Consider the following 14,715-nt stretch of genomic DNA (forward strand, 5'->3'; position numbering starts at 1 on the left):
AAAACCAAAAAAACTGCTTGTTTCTGTTGTAATGGGTATCGTAACGAAAGAGAAGACGGTTACGTTTGAACGTTTCCACAGTATATGTAGTTGTGAGATGTACTGTGGGCTGATGGTTCAAAGGAAATGCTTACCACAATATTTATCGCATATCTAATTCTGTATTCAATGCGAGACGAAATTATAATACTCAAACGATTAAAAATGTGAACAATCAATAAAAACAACACATTTAAACATTCATTAAACGGTTGAACATTCTTAACGGTTTCGAAATTGCATGTTTTGAAAACGACAAGTCGAACTCGTCATTTGACAGCTTGTCAGTTGCCAACCGTCGGCAACGTTCGGCAGTGTCATCGGACGAGCGTCGGCTTTTTTGTAAATCGCCAACGTATTTTCAAGGCAACAACGGCTGGACGGACGCGGGCTGTACCGTGGAATAGCAGAGAAATTATTCTACCTCTGTTAAGTTTGTTTGCTCAGTATTATCGTTATTGTTTCGTTTTTTTTACGATACCGTGTGCATTCCGTGGTGTGTTGTTTTCACTCTTCCTTCATTTGATCTGGCTTTGCTGAAAGCCATGAGGAAAGGATGAGCGCGTTTGAGGTGATTTACAGCCGAATGTTTGTCATTTTGTTGTCGCATTAGCATTTACACTACTGTTACAAATCCCGTCAGGTATCCTGTACGCCACCACGAGCCGTAGCGAAACCGAGGACAAACGAATCCCGGGAACCGACGCTGGTTCTGCTAGGACCTTTTACTCCCAAGGCTACCGTGGTGTTTGAAGGCGTACCCGTAGGCAAGAGTGCTCGCCGTTTGCTGATTGTGCGGAATACAAACAAGACGCTGGTGCAGGTATTGTATACAGACAATTATGTGCACAGTTTCATCCCTCTCCCTTCCCTGCTTCTGATACACGTTGACCTTACCGTCCCAGGTTAACCTTACCAGAGTGCCCGATCCCGGGTGTGGGCTTTGGTTCGAGTGGACAACGGCCGATGTGGAGGCCGGCGCAGAGAAGACGCTGGAAGTGGTGTGGAATCCCCAGCAACTGCTAGTGGGCAAGGACGTGCTCGTGCTCACCGATAGCATTGGCAACAGAAAGGACGTGCAGTTTATTTTGAAAACCGTCGAACCTAAGTCAGCCGCCAGCCGCAAACCTGTCGCCAAATCGTTTGCCGTACCGAAAAAGTTGAAACTCAAATCACCCTCCCCGCCCAAGGTGAAGCTAAAGCGCAACGTTCTACCGAAGAAGACGAAAACTTCTCCCGGCAAGCCAGGTTGGTCGGTACCTACGATAACGGTTGGTTCCAGGATGGGGACTATTGCGTCGAAAGTAACAACGGCCATGTATGGGCCGGGCGCTGGGGACGGTGTTTTTGATATGATGGACGAGTACGGTGCAGCAAGCTCGGGGACGATGCCTACGGAAGGGGACAAGACTACTACTGACAAAGAAAATGTAAATCCGACCAGTCCGCTCGTTATTGGTGCGAGGCTGGATGCTAAGCAGTTCCTGTCGCCCCTGTCCGTGAATGTTAGCTATGTAAAACGCGTAGAAAACCAGCCCACACCCGACTATTTCATGAAAGGCAAGGGACGGCGTGGATTGATCGACCATTCCGTGCGCAAGAACTTGGAGGTATCGCCGAAAGCTCCCACAGCGGAAATGGTGACGGAATCGGACGCGATGGATGACAAATCACGACAAAAGACGACAGCCTTGACGCCGCAGGATCGCAACACACGGTTCGATCCCAGTTGCTTTTCCACCGTTACTAAACCCTTGCCAGTAGACAAGACGTTTCTGAAGCCATTTATAGCTAGTCCCACCATGGTGGACAGTAGTCTGGTGCAGCAGCAGTCAGATGAAAACCTACAGCGTCATTTAACGTTCTCCCTAGAGCATGAACAAGGAGACACGGAGGAGCACGAACTAGAAACGAATCAGAAGGATGAAATGCCAGTCCATGAGGAACATCCTGAGAACGCTACCGACAAAACGCACACCGTTGCGCACGATTCCAATCCCCATCTGACGAGCATAGCCGAGGAAAACGTGCCGGAACTCGGCATTACGTTCGAGCGTCGTCACGATCGCCGCAACGGCTCGGTATCCGATGATGCTGAGCTGCTAGCTTCCCTACACACTCAGCAAACGTTTATCGTGTCGGCTGAGCAAAGTTCACGGTCTGCATCGGTTGAAAATATTGTGCGGAATGTAACCGTCACAATTAAGGACAGTGTTTCGCGCTCCTCGCTGCCAAACCTGTTGGACAAGAGCAGTAGCAGCAACAGTAGCAGCACGAATAAGAGTCACCACCTCGAAGAAGACGAAGGGGATAAGATCTTTCGCGAGCATGAAATACGGGCACAGTCGAGCCGATTTAACTTGCACGAGGTTGGCCGGTTCAGCGATGAGATGGTCGTGCCGAGCACTGGATGCAAACGCAGCATCGAATCGGTTGGCGATGGAAAGGAGCTGAAGCTGGAACCATTTGAGCTAACGATATCTCCACCGAAACGGCGTTGTCGGCTCACTTCCAGCTCGAGCGCGATTATAGCACAAGCCCTTCAGTCGGTTACCAAAACGGAAACGCAAATGTCAATCAGTAGCACTTTCCGGAAGCCGATTGAATACAAGTCAACGACACCATCGACTCGTAGCGTAACACTGGTAAGCTAAACAGGGGCAGTTGCTCCTAAATTTCCTTCTTTTTTTCTATTAAAATTTCAAACTCCTTTACACTGTGTAATCATTTACAGACCTCATCGCGAAGCCTCAGCCTCAAGCGAACCGCCGTACCATGCAGCTTACCGCCGAAGAGCGAAGAGAAGCGTGTGTTCCTGTACGATTCCGACCGGCATCTGAAAACGCTCATCAATCCGGATCCGTTTGCGGCGACCACCACCTGTAATCCCTTCCTTACTGTCACGATGTATCTGGACGAGCGGGCGTTCGAGCAGTACGAGCGGCAGATGAAAAAGTGGCTCAACGCGCTGGTCACCATACCGGCCGATCTGGACACGGAGCCGAACAAACCGCTAGACGTTGGGAAGCTGTTTGACGAGGTAAAATCGAAGGAGCTTACGCTCGCCCCTACCAAGGAGCTGATCTCATCGAAATATTACAAAACCCGACTGAACCACTTGCGCAGTGCCGGCATTGCGCTGTACACGAGCGAGGAGATAGCGATGCCGCTCCGCAAGGTGGCCGCACAGATTGAGAAGCAACTGCTGTCGCTGCGCACCGATCGCAACTTGCATCTCGATCTGGTGCTGCAGCGCTCCATCCTGGAGCTGCTACTGTGCTTCAATCCGCTCTGGCTGCGGCTCGGGCTGGAGGTGGTGTTTGGCGAGCAGATTGAGCTACAATCGAATCGTGACATCGTCGGACTGAGCACGTTCATCATACATCGCCTGTTTCGCGATCGCTACCTGGAGACACGCAACTCCAAAGCGTACAATCTTTCGCGCGCGTACGCCGAACACATGCGGAAGTTTACCCTGCGAATGGTGCTGTTTTTGCTCCTGTTTCTCGACACGGCCAAGCGACGCAAGCTGATCAAGCACAACCCATGCCTGTTCGTGCGCAACGCGCCACACAAGGAGACGAAGGAAATTTTGATCCGCTTTGCTTCCCAGCTGGTGTCCGGCATTGGGGACATTACGAAGCACATGAAACGCGTCGGCTACGTGCTGTCGCACAAGCAGTCCTTCCTGGACGAGTACAACTACGCGTTCGAGAATTTGGCCGTCGATCTGCGGGACGGCGTGCGGCTGACGCGCGTCATGGAGATCATTCTGCTGCGGGACGATTTGTCGGCCAGCCTGCGCGTGCCGCCCATATCGCGGCTGCAAAAGATACACAACATCAACCTGGCGCTGGTGGCGCTGGAACAGGCCGACTATAAAATTGCCGGCAACGTCACGGCCAAGGACATCTGCGACGGGCATAGGGAACAGACGATGTCCCTGCTCTGGCAGATTGTGTACAAATTCCGTGCGCCAAAATTCAATGCGGCCGCAATCGTACTGCAGCGCTGGTGGCGTATGAACTGGCTGAAGGTGACCATTTGCCGCCGGATCGAGGAAAAGCGTGCGTTGCGGCGAGAAGCGGCGGCCCGCACGATTCAGGCCGCTGTCCGCGGGTACTGCGTGCGCGTTTGGTACGAAGCCCATCGACGGCAGAAACTGCGCGCCATCGTGACGATTCAGCGGTTCTCCAGACGATATCTGGCGCAGAAGCTGGCTGCCCGCCGGTTCAGCGCGATCGTGCGCGTACAGCAATGGTGGCGAACGGTGCGCCAAATGCGCCAGGCGCGGGAGCGTTTTCTGCTCTGCAGAAAGTCGGCAATCGTACTGCAAACATCGTACCGACGGTACGCGCTCGGCAGGAAGCTTCTTGCTGCGGCCACCCTGATCGGGCAGATACGGGCAGAGGCAAAGCACCGCCACCTGCAGGCGACCATCATTCAGCGTAGCATTAAATCGTACGTGATCCATCGTCGGCTGCATGCGACCGTCTACGGGATGGTGGCGTTCATTCGAAGGAAACGGCTCCAAAATCGATCGGCAGCAAAGATCCAAGCGTACCAGCGGATGCGCATCGTGCGCAAAGAGTATCTACGCAGCCGTTCGGCAGCGATTTGTATTCAACGCCGCTGGCGCGAATGTATGGAGGCGCGGCGACTGCGCAACCGCTTTTTGCTGATGCGTGCTAGTACCATTCGTCTGCAGCAACAGTATCGTGGCTGGAGACAGATGCGGCAGGACAGACAAACTTACGCACACGCACGGAACTTGATCGTGCAGGTACAGCGCCGTTGGCGTGGCACTCTCGCGATGCGTAAAGAAAGAGCGAACTACCGAACCCTTCGGCGGGTAGCGATCAACGTTCAGCGGCGCTTCCGCGCACGACAGGCAATGCAGTCGGAGGTGGAACGGTATCGGACGCTTTGCAAAGCCACCGTTACATTGCAGCAACGGTTCCGAGCCAACAAAGCGATGATGGAACAACGGCAACAGTACAACAGCCTGCGAGTCGCCACTCTTTGCGTTCAGAGGAGATTCCGAGCGCAATTGAGTATGCGTGCCGCTCGCGCCTCCTATGCGAAGGTTCGGTGTGCGATCCTTACCATTCAAAGTCAGTATCGAGCCACACTGGCAATGCGCCACGCACGGGATCGTTTTGTTACACTTCGCAGATGCACCATCACCGTGCAGGCACGATTCCGCGCTATCCTGGCCGGACGAGCCGCCAAACAGCGGTATGAATCCATTCGCAAAGCGACTCTCCACATTCAGCGCAAGTGGCGCGCAACGCTGGAGATGCGTCAAGTCAGGAGCCATTACCGCAGGCAATGCAATGCTGCCCTCACTCTGCAACGGTCGTGGCGAGGCGTTTTGCTGCAAAGGAAGTTTAGACATGACTACCTGCTCCACCGTGATGCGGCCACCGTTCTGCAACGGCGATATCGTGCCCTTGTGCAGGGACGAATGGTTCGTCGCGAGATGCAACACTGCCGATGGGCGGCCGTCACCATACAGCGACGGTTACGCGCAACGCTGCAAATGAGCCGGGACCGAAACGCGTTCCTCCAGCTTCGGCAGTCGGTGCTCGTGGTACAGCGTCGCTTCCGGGCCAACCGCGCCTGCCGGGTCCAACGCGTGCAGTATGCAGCCCTGAAACGAAGTGCCATCACCATTTCCCATCGATGGGCCGCTACTTTGCACATGAGACAGCAGCGATCGGACTTTTTGCGGTTGAAATCCGCCGCCGTCGTAATGCAGCGGCGCTACCGTGCACAGCGTGCTAAGCAGCAGGCCGTTCAGCAGTATGAACGGATGCGCGCGGCCATCGTACTGCTACAGCGCAAGTATCGTGCCCAGCGTGCGATGGAGAAATGTCGCGGCCGATTCCTGAATCTGAAAAGTGCTTCAATTGTGGTGCAGGAGTTTTACCGTGGCTATCGGAACATGAGGCACGATCGAGCTGCTTTCATTCGGCTTCGCGAATCGGTCCTAGCGATACAGCGCCGGTTCCGTGGCAAGCTGCTAATGCGCCAGACCGTCGTTGAGTACGAACGCAAGAGGAAGGCAGCGGTAACGCTGCAGCGCTGGTTCCGTGGTCACCGTGCAATGGTAATGGAGCGCAAACGGTTCACCGCTCTGAAGCACGCTGCAACGGTGATACAGGCACGGTACCGTGCACGACGGGCCATGCTACACGACGTAGCACAGTATGGTCGGATTTATCGTGCGGTTACTACTATTCAAATCCACTGGAAGGCCACGCTCAGCATGCGCCGAGAACGCGATCGATACCAGCAGACACTGCGAGCTGTTCGAACGATTCAAATCCACTACCGTGCTTACCGGGAGCGTTTGATCGATGAAGCGAACTATCGCATCTACCGTAGCGCTGTAATTGTGGTCCAAAGACGCTACCGAGAAAAGCTGCAAACTCGCTGCGAGAGCCTGCGGTTCGAACAGATTCGCCGCACGGTGCGCGGCTTGCAGACTTACGGGCGCGGTGTGCTAGCGCGGCGCGCCTTCCTTGCCCTGCTGACGCCCGAGTATCTGGAGCGCAAGCGGCAGCAAAAGGCGGCCCTGCGCATACAGGCTTGGTGGCGTGGCGCTTACCACCGCAAGCGCTACCAGACGATGCAGATGCGCAAAATCGCTCAGCAAATGGTGGCGAGCCGCATGGCAGCACGGCGCGATCCTACCATCCGACTGAGCAACGTGAGCCGGCTCTGTCTGCGCTTCCTGAAGACACGCTTCAGCTCGTCGGAAGCGATCGGCATCCTGAAGCGGCTGGAGCGCATGTCCCGACTGGTGCCGCATCTGCTCATGGAGGATGCCGTGTTTCTGTCCGTGTTCTGCTACAACATGATGGCTCAAGCGATCCGGTCCGAGGTGGACAAAATTTTGATCGAAATCTGCGCCCGCATCATATTGAATTTGGCACGCTTCCGGGGTACCAAGGAGCAAGCGTTTCAGGTACGGTTTGTGCGCTGCAGGCTTTAATTATCGCAGGAAAGCTTGTCATTTATAACGCATTTTTTATGCACTTTTTGCAGGAGGATGGCCTCGTCACCGTATCGCAGATGTTGCTACGTTGGTGTGATAAGGATTGTGGAATATTTAGCACACTGTGCACACTGCTGTGGGTGTTAGCACACGATAACAAGAAGAAGAATGTAAGTTTATTTGTTGATCCGTTCATGATTGTGAGCTTTTCCATGCCATGATTGCTTATCCCTATTTCACCCCTCCACTTTCTGTAGGCTATACGGCGTTACATGATATCGAAAGATGCCATTTACATGCTGCGCGAGACGAAAAAGCTGGTTCAGCGCAAGGAAAAGATGCGCAAGAACGTCCAGCGTCCGGTAGGGTGTTTGGTTGCACCGAACCCGCAGCTAATGCGCACGGTACCGTCCCTGGAGCCGGACTTTGGCGTAAATCGCAGCAAACCGTACGTGTTCTATTCGTCTGTGTTTGGGTTCGAGCGGGTACTCCAGATGTTGGAAGTGGATCTTTCTTAACTTTGCCGCGAACGTGCGTTTCGTGCTGGGGGAGGGGTTTTTTTTATCTCACGCTTGATTTGTTCATTTAATATATTCTTGATTAGCCATTTTTAACGTTGCACAATACATGTTTAATCCAAACAATTGCGTCACAGTGACGGTTTACTCGTTTAAAAGCTTCTTCGTTTGAATTTTATGTTTTCCGTTCGTGTGCTGACGATGACATTATTGAATTTGTTTTTCTTTTCAAAACTACTACCTTTATAACTATACTTACTATTAAACAAGAAAAAATATCATTTACATAAGTTAAAGTGAATTAATGTTCTCAAATCGTTAGCAAATGACACACAATACTCACCATGTCCAGCTGTCATGAAATACTGTCGCCTGTCGTGCATGCGCACATTTCATGATAATTATTTGGTTTATTTAGAAGATCTAGGGCGAAATAAATAATGTTGTTTGTTTCCTACACGCTAAAGATGTACGATTGTACGATATACACTAACGCTTCCGCTCTTACCCTTCCCTGATCTGATCAAACAACCAGCTGTACAGTGCGCAATCAAGCAGTTAGGCAACGCAAGCGCAAGGCGCTAATATAAGGGACTGGCGCACGTGGCATCGGCATGCAGCGATGCTTACTCGAGCCGATGGTTGCTTAGATTCTGGTCATAGTACTCGCTGTTCCCGTCCTCGTTACCATCCTCTGCCGTCCGCTCGTCGTAGTACGCATTAGTGGTGGTATCGTCGTACGACGTTGGCGTGATGGGTTCGTCGCTTCGTGCATGAGCATTCGTGGCCGTGCTGACGGTATCACCCTCTACACCCTGATCCTGCTGTTCCACATCGGCGTACTCGAAATCGATTTCGTCCATTCGTTTCTGTGCGTTTATCTGAAAATTGCGGTGTTGTTATTACGGCATAAGCATGCTATCTACTGAGAGGTCTACTTACATTGTTGGAGTATTCGTGCTCTCCATCCGGTACGTATATTCGCAGTGGACTCTGCGTTGACTGGGGTGCGATTGTGCTGCCGATGGCTGCCTGCGGATGGTGCTGATACTGCTGCACAGCGCCTCCCCCTTGTGTCTGCTTGTCCTGCAAGCCGAGAATGTTTGAAACGGCCAACTGATGCTCCTGGTACGCCTGCAGATAGTCGGAATGCTGGTCCGCGGGATACTGCTGCTGCTGCTGGTCCTGCTGGTGTTGTAATTGTTGTTGCTGGTATTGGTGCTGCTGCTGCTGCTGGTACTGCTGCTGCTGATTCTGCTGGTGGTACAGCTCCTGCTGGGCCTGCGCCAGGATGCGATCGTTTTCCTTCTGCCGCTCGGACAGCTCGTAGAACGTGTGGTGCGCTGACGGTTGCTGGACCGCCGTCGGCTGGTCCACCTGATAGTGGTAGTAGTCGCTCGGAGATAGATTGTTGTGCAGATTGATCATACCGTAGTTGAGCAGGTTGGCAATCTCGGCGTCGGTCATCTGGCGCTGCGGATTCTGGCCCTTTTCCTGCTGGTGCTGCTGGATCAGCTGCTGCTGCAGCTGCTGCTCGAGCTGGTTGAGCTGGGGCAGTTGCTGCTGATGGATGGCCGGCTGCTCGTGCCCCACGAGCTGGGCGTACGTTGGCATGTCGCCGGAATGCTGGTTGTGGATGTCGTTCAACTGAATCTGGTTCACGACGGACTGCAGCTCGTGCAGCTGATCCTGCGTAGCAGACAGTATTTGGCCGGTGCTGGCGGCCGGTTCCGCGTGCTTGTTGTACGCCGGGTACGAGTTGTACAGCACGGTCGTTGGGATGGGCGGTGCCTGCGTTTGTGTTTGCACGTGGATCGGATGTGGCTGGTGCTGCTGCTGATGCTGCACCGTGCCAAGGAAGTTGGTGTCCGGTTTGAAGAGATTCACCGACGCCTGCTGTTGGTGGGTGTTGTAAAGGTTGTTGGATTGGGTCACAAGATAGGTGGGATTATAGAGCTGGAATTAAAACCCCGTTGGGCGGGAAGTGAGGAAGAGAGGGAAGTCTGTATTAGAAGAATGTGGCACATACGATTAGTGTGAAGAAGGGCGATGATTATGATGGTCGGGACTGTCGTGCTGCGGATAAAGCAGGTAGGTGTGATCAAGTTCGGGCATCAACAATGAGGTTTTCGAGTACGACGGGGGAACTGACGAGGGGATTGGTGATACTAACCGAAACGGGCATCTCCTGCAGCATGGCCGTCTGTTGCAGTATGTGCTGCTGCAGCTGGGGCTGGGTGGCGAGCGGAATGGCATAGCTGGCCTGCGGCACTGCGTTGACGTACTGGATCACGGCCGAGGCGCTGGTTTGCGGTTGGAGTGGGTAGTGCGCGACCGGTGACTGTACCAGCACGCTGGTGGCTGGCGCAAACTTTCCATTGCTCGGTATGCTGAGCGGATCGGACGTTGGGACGAGCGATTTGCTCGGCAGCGATGGGTCCGGATCCGGCGCAAAGTACGTCTTCTTGCCCGAGTACAGATCACCGATTGTGACATCGTTCGAGTGCTCCTCCGTCACCTGGTACTGGTGCGGGTTGGCACCGATGGCGTGGTGATGGGCGTAGGTTCCTACAGCCGGGGCGGGCTAAAAGGGGTGGAATATGAGCACATGAGCGCATTGTCACTACTACTTCACACTCCCGTTCTCCCTTACGTACCGTTGGGCTGAGGTTCAAAAAGGCCGGTTTCGCCGTAAACGTGGGCTTGGTTGTCTTCACTTCAATCTCCAGCTTGTTGCTGTCCTCGTAGGACGTCACTCGGATCTGGTTCGGGGCCTTCGGTGCGTTCACCAGGCCCAGGTTTGGTGCAGGGATCGTATGGATTGCTCCATCCTTGTGAGAGGTGAGCTTCGTGGTGATCTAAAAAAATGAAGGCACTCAAACCAAGCGCACTCATCAGTAAGACGTTCTGTATCAGGGTTGTGCTCTCTGGAGCGCACCCACGACTCCGATCCAACTCCGACTATTCCGACTCCGAAAAATTGGGAACCACTAGCTCCAGCCGGAGTCGGAGCACTAGTTCTGGCAGAAGACGGAGTCGTCCGGTTCAAACTCGTTCGGAGTCGTCCAGAGTCATCCAAAGTCGTCCAGAGTCTTTCGGAGGCGACCGGAATCGATCAGAGTCAACTAAAGCCGTCATTGCTTGTTATCAGGCATTTCATTTCGTTGTTTTTTTGTCTTTCACTTTGCATGTGCACTTCGTATAAAGGCTAGTGATGGGTAAAGTTGACAAAAATCCGGAGTCGACTCCGATCCGACTCCGATAAATTCGGAATCGACTCCGGAAGGTACGTCCGCGCTGCAATATCCGGAGTCGTTCGGAATCGTCCGGAGCCGTACGGAGTTGCCCGTGGTCGCCCGGAGTCGCCCAGAGTCGGAGTCATCCGGAGTCGTTCGGAGTCGTTCGGAGTCGTTCGGAGTCGTTCGGAGTCGTTCGGAGTCGTCCGGAGTCATTCGGAGTCGGAGTCGTTCGGAGTCGTTCGGAGTCGTCGACTCCGGACAACTCCGGTCGACTACAGACGACTCCGAACGACTCCGACTCCGGGCGGATCTAGTGGTTCCATTTTGCCGGAGTCGGAATCGAACTAACAATAGTCGGAGTCGGATCGGAGTCGTGGGTGCGCTCCATATAGCACATCACTAATAAAGGCCTTTGTTTCGAAAGCCGACTCCGGCCGACTCCGACTCCAAACGACTACGGGCAACTCCGGACGGCTCCAGATGACTTCGGGCGATTCTGGACAACTCCTGGCGATTCCAAACGGTTTCAGACAATTCCGAACGACTCTGGATAGTGCATGGCGGACCTACCATCCGGAGCCAATTCCGAAATAATCGGAGTAGGATCGGAGTCGACTCCAGTTTTTTGTTAACTTTACCCATCACTAATCTGTACAGCTTGATTCACTAGATAATCTAATCCTACGTACCGGTTTAAGCTTCTCGAACACAATCTCACCCGTGCTCGGTCCTGGCGGGGAACTGTGGAACTTGTGATGCTTGATGCTGGCCGCGGCAAAGGCTAGCGATGGCGGTGGTCGTTTCAGTAGCGGTTGCTTCATAAGCGAAGGGTGGCTTAGAATGGATTTGATGGGTCTTTTCAAACTGCAAAAAAAGAGAGACAGAGAGCGCATGGTAGAGCAGCGGAGTGTGAATGCAGTAGACGTGATAAATCTCACGTGTCTGGAGGAATGGAGTTTTCCATTCCACACGCGCGCATCGTTCGAGAGAAAGCATGCGTATTGAACATGCGGGGGGGCATCAGCAGTATATCCGTACCTCATAATCATTGATGGAGCTGGCCGAATCGCTACTGGTGCTAGCCGCGTGCCGGCACGAAATTGCGTCATGTACGGTTTCAGCCCGATGCCGTGCTTGGGCACGAAGCTCGGATACATCAGTGGAGACTTGGTGTAGGCCGACGGATGCAACGGCTTAAATGGCGGTGCATGATCGCCCACGGTCAGGGTCGCGTACAGCGATAGCAGAAGGAAAAGAACCTGGAATATTGAAGGGTTTATTGGTGATTGAGTGCGTTTTTCCGATGATAATTTTGGTTTAGGATGGAGGAGCATGCTTTTAATTAGAAAACAGCTTTTGGGAGGTTGGTACAGATGGTGCGGATTTAGTTTTGTACTTTCGCATCATGAGTCCCTAACATACAACTTTATAGTATCATTTGGAGTCATATTTGGAATTGAGAAATCACGTCACAGTGAGATTCGGTTTGATGTTTGTATTTGAAGGCAGATGATCACCGCATCTTCTTTGCAATATTTACTGGCTAACTAGATTTTTACAAAATTTATTTGTACCATTTTAACCACATATTCATGTCAAGTTTCAAACTTTTCAGTACTAGGAACTCTGCATTGGCTCAAAATATAAAAGTTAAAATCAATTTCCGTTAATACCAATTCAACCAATCCAATGATCGCTTAAATATTAACAGAACAGCAGAAAACTCACATATAAACTTTACTTTCATTATAAAATCATAATATTTTTTTTTAATCACTCAAATTAAAAGACTTGGTGGACCCATAGAGGATCGCATTTGTTTTGAGACATCTTATCTACCACTATAAATCACATGTCCTATCTCATATAAGAAGTTCAATTGGAATGTTATTAAAGGTCGGCCGTGACCAATCATGAGTGGGTGGTATGAAAAGAATAAGATGGTGAAGAAATTGATCTAAATTATTTTCAAAAACAAGGAATTGAGGAATTCAATAAACTTTTGAAATAAAATATCAAAATTTGTTTAATTAAAAAAAAGCTATAAAATGTCTATCAAATGCTTTTACATTATGTGTACGTAAAGTTTTCTCGCTTGCTTATTGCAATCTCTCTAGACTGTCGAGGTATAAGTGTGTCAAATCATAAATAGCCAGAAGATATAAAAGGACTGTTTAATTTATGAGGTATTTATAGGGTAAATTCCGGAAATATTTAAATTTAAACCACAATTTTAAACTTAATAGTAACTTGATGCACAGTTTTATTACTCAGTCTAGCCCTTGCCTTGCTTGCTTGCTTGATCAATTCGAGGTTTGAACCCAGTAACGCGGAATTGTATTTCTAGCTGTCGTACGTCCTGACGACTGCGTCACTATCCCAGTCCCTCAGTCTATTTAAATATGTGCCTTTTGATGTAAAGCAATAGTAAGCCCATGTAAAGGGGTGATTTTTTGCCACATATTCAAATCATTTGCCAAGCAAACAAGTTGATTTCTATTAGCAAAAGTGACTGAAACTTTCCTAGACGAGATGGAATTCAAAACATGGTAGAAGCATGGTTAAATGCTGCCACAAACATGTTTGCATTAGAAAAGGTAATAAAGCATTCGCGTATGGAAAAGCAAAAAAGCCAAATTACACAGCATCAGCAATGTCGTGTGGAACGGTTTTACGGCTGGCTGGTTTCTTGAGGCGCAACACACGAAAGTCATTTATTAGTTTGCTCGACGGACTGTAACGGAGAGCAAGCAAAAAAAAAAAATGCAACCGATGCTGTACAGATTTTTAAGCAGATTGGATGATTTGATTTATGGAGCTATCTTTTTTAAGCTGTTGCTGGATTTTAATCTATGCAGGATAAACATCCTGCGCAATATTTCAATGCAGGCTTGCTGGCAACAGATCCTCTGGTTTCTCGTCCGTGTGCGTGTAACATTCCAATCAGCATCATCACAACTTCCACTAGTACACCATCTTTTGTCTGTTGTCTGTTCAGTTCATTCGCGCAAAAGCACCTGAACGCATCCGTAAGCATTTTCCATAACACTTACCTGTTCCATTTGAATGGCCATTTTCACTCTGCCAAAAAGGGGGTAGAGCTCTTTTTACGCCCGTATCCTATCGGTTTCAGTTCAGATTCCTTCGCTTAATTACTAATCCCAGACACATATACACACGTCACACCGATCGCTACAGTTTGTAGCACCGTTTGTTGAAGGGCCTTTTTTGGGGGGAATTTTCCTCACACACTCACACACAGTTATTGTAAACAATTCGAGAAAAATAGGCTTTTAACGAACGATCACTCTTCAAAGCACTTGAGAGGCATCACCTCTCACATACGTCACAACGGCGGGACACGTTAAAATTGGCCCTTTCGAGTAATCGCAACCAACTAGCAGATGATATTGCTAGCACCACACACACACACACACATCCACAACACCGATCCTTGAATAGAGAGAGAGAGAGAGAGCTCTTTCCACCTCCCAGTACATCCGGGTCTGTTGCGTTGCTAAGGCTGGAAAATCACACCGTCACAGCACACCAGAGCAGCAACCACGTTTCGCGGCGACGTTCGACGAGTAACTGCGCGAAACTGACTCCGATCAACCTGTCCGGAGTGCGGACCTGCAAGTGAAAACTACATACCGAAACGTGTGTGTGTGTGTGTGTCTGTGTGCCTGGCGCAAAAGCGTACACTTCGCTGTCCGCTTTACGATATTGCCGCCACCCTTTCTCCGAAGGGTGTGGAGATCGTTGGGTGTGCGGGGGTGCATAGCGAAGGTGGCTAGTTTGTCGCTTGGAATGGTTGGTCCCGGTAGATGCATGGGAAGGGGTCCGATGGGAAGGATTTGAAGTGACCAATGTAGTGTAGGAATGTTTGCGCCTCATTTTCTGAATCCAGTTGATG

At 51.0% G+C, this 14,715-nt stretch overlaps 2 protein-coding genes across 2 annotated transcripts; one reads left to right on the forward strand and one right to left on the reverse strand.

Moving 5' to 3' along the window:
• The first annotated feature begins 386 nt into the window (after positions 1–386).
• Positions 387–7,686, forward strand: LOC120950857 (protein abnormal spindle). Its single transcript, XM_040369224.2, has 6 exons — positions 387–610; positions 683–862; positions 945–2,684; positions 2,774–7,012; positions 7,093–7,212; positions 7,300–7,686. Exons 1-6 carry the CDS (start codon positions 596–598, stop codon positions 7,558–7,560), a joined length of 6,555 nt encoding a protein of 2,184 aa, XP_040225158.2. The 5' UTR covers positions 387–595; the 3' UTR covers positions 7,561–7,686.
• Positions 7,687–7,907: 221 nt separating this feature from the next.
• Positions 7,908–14,715, reverse strand: LOC120950858 (probable serine/threonine-protein kinase yakA). Its single transcript, XM_040369227.2, has 7 exons — positions 13,853–14,715; positions 11,838–12,058; positions 11,489–11,663; positions 10,218–10,418; positions 9,734–10,144; positions 8,503–9,516; positions 7,908–8,441 (listed from the first exon to the last, which is right to left on the reverse strand). The coding sequence occupies exons 1-7, from the start codon at positions 13,871–13,873 to the stop codon at positions 8,187–8,189; spliced, it is 2,298 nt and encodes a 765-aa protein (XP_040225161.2). The 5' UTR covers positions 13,874–14,715; the 3' UTR covers positions 7,908–8,186.

This window comes from Anopheles coluzzii, chromosome 2, assembly GCF_943734685.1.
Source record: "Anopheles coluzzii chromosome 2, AcolN3, whole genome shotgun sequence".
NCBI classification, from domain to species: domain Eukaryota; kingdom Metazoa; phylum Arthropoda; class Insecta; order Diptera; family Culicidae; genus Anopheles; species Anopheles coluzzii.

Coding starts and splice junctions, on each gene's coding strand:
- LOC120950857 (XM_040369224.2), top strand. Junction 863..944: donor CAAACAAGACGCTGGTGCAG/GTATTGTATACA, acceptor TTACCGTCCCAG/GTTAACCTTACCAGAGTGCC. Junction 7,213..7,299: donor ACGATAACAAGAAGAAGAAT/GTAAGTTTATTT, acceptor CACTTTCTGTAG/GCTATACGGCGTTACATGAT.
- LOC120950858 (XM_040369227.2), bottom strand. CDS start 13,873: ATGGCCATTCAAATGGAACAG. Junction 12,059..13,852: donor TGGCCATTCAAATGGAACAG/GTAAGTGTTATG, acceptor TCAATATTCCAG/GTTCTTTTCCTTCTGCTATC. Junction 10,145..10,217: donor TTTTGAACCTCAGCCCAACG/GTACGTAAGGGA, acceptor CACCCCTTTTAG/CCCGCCCCGGCTGTAGGAAC.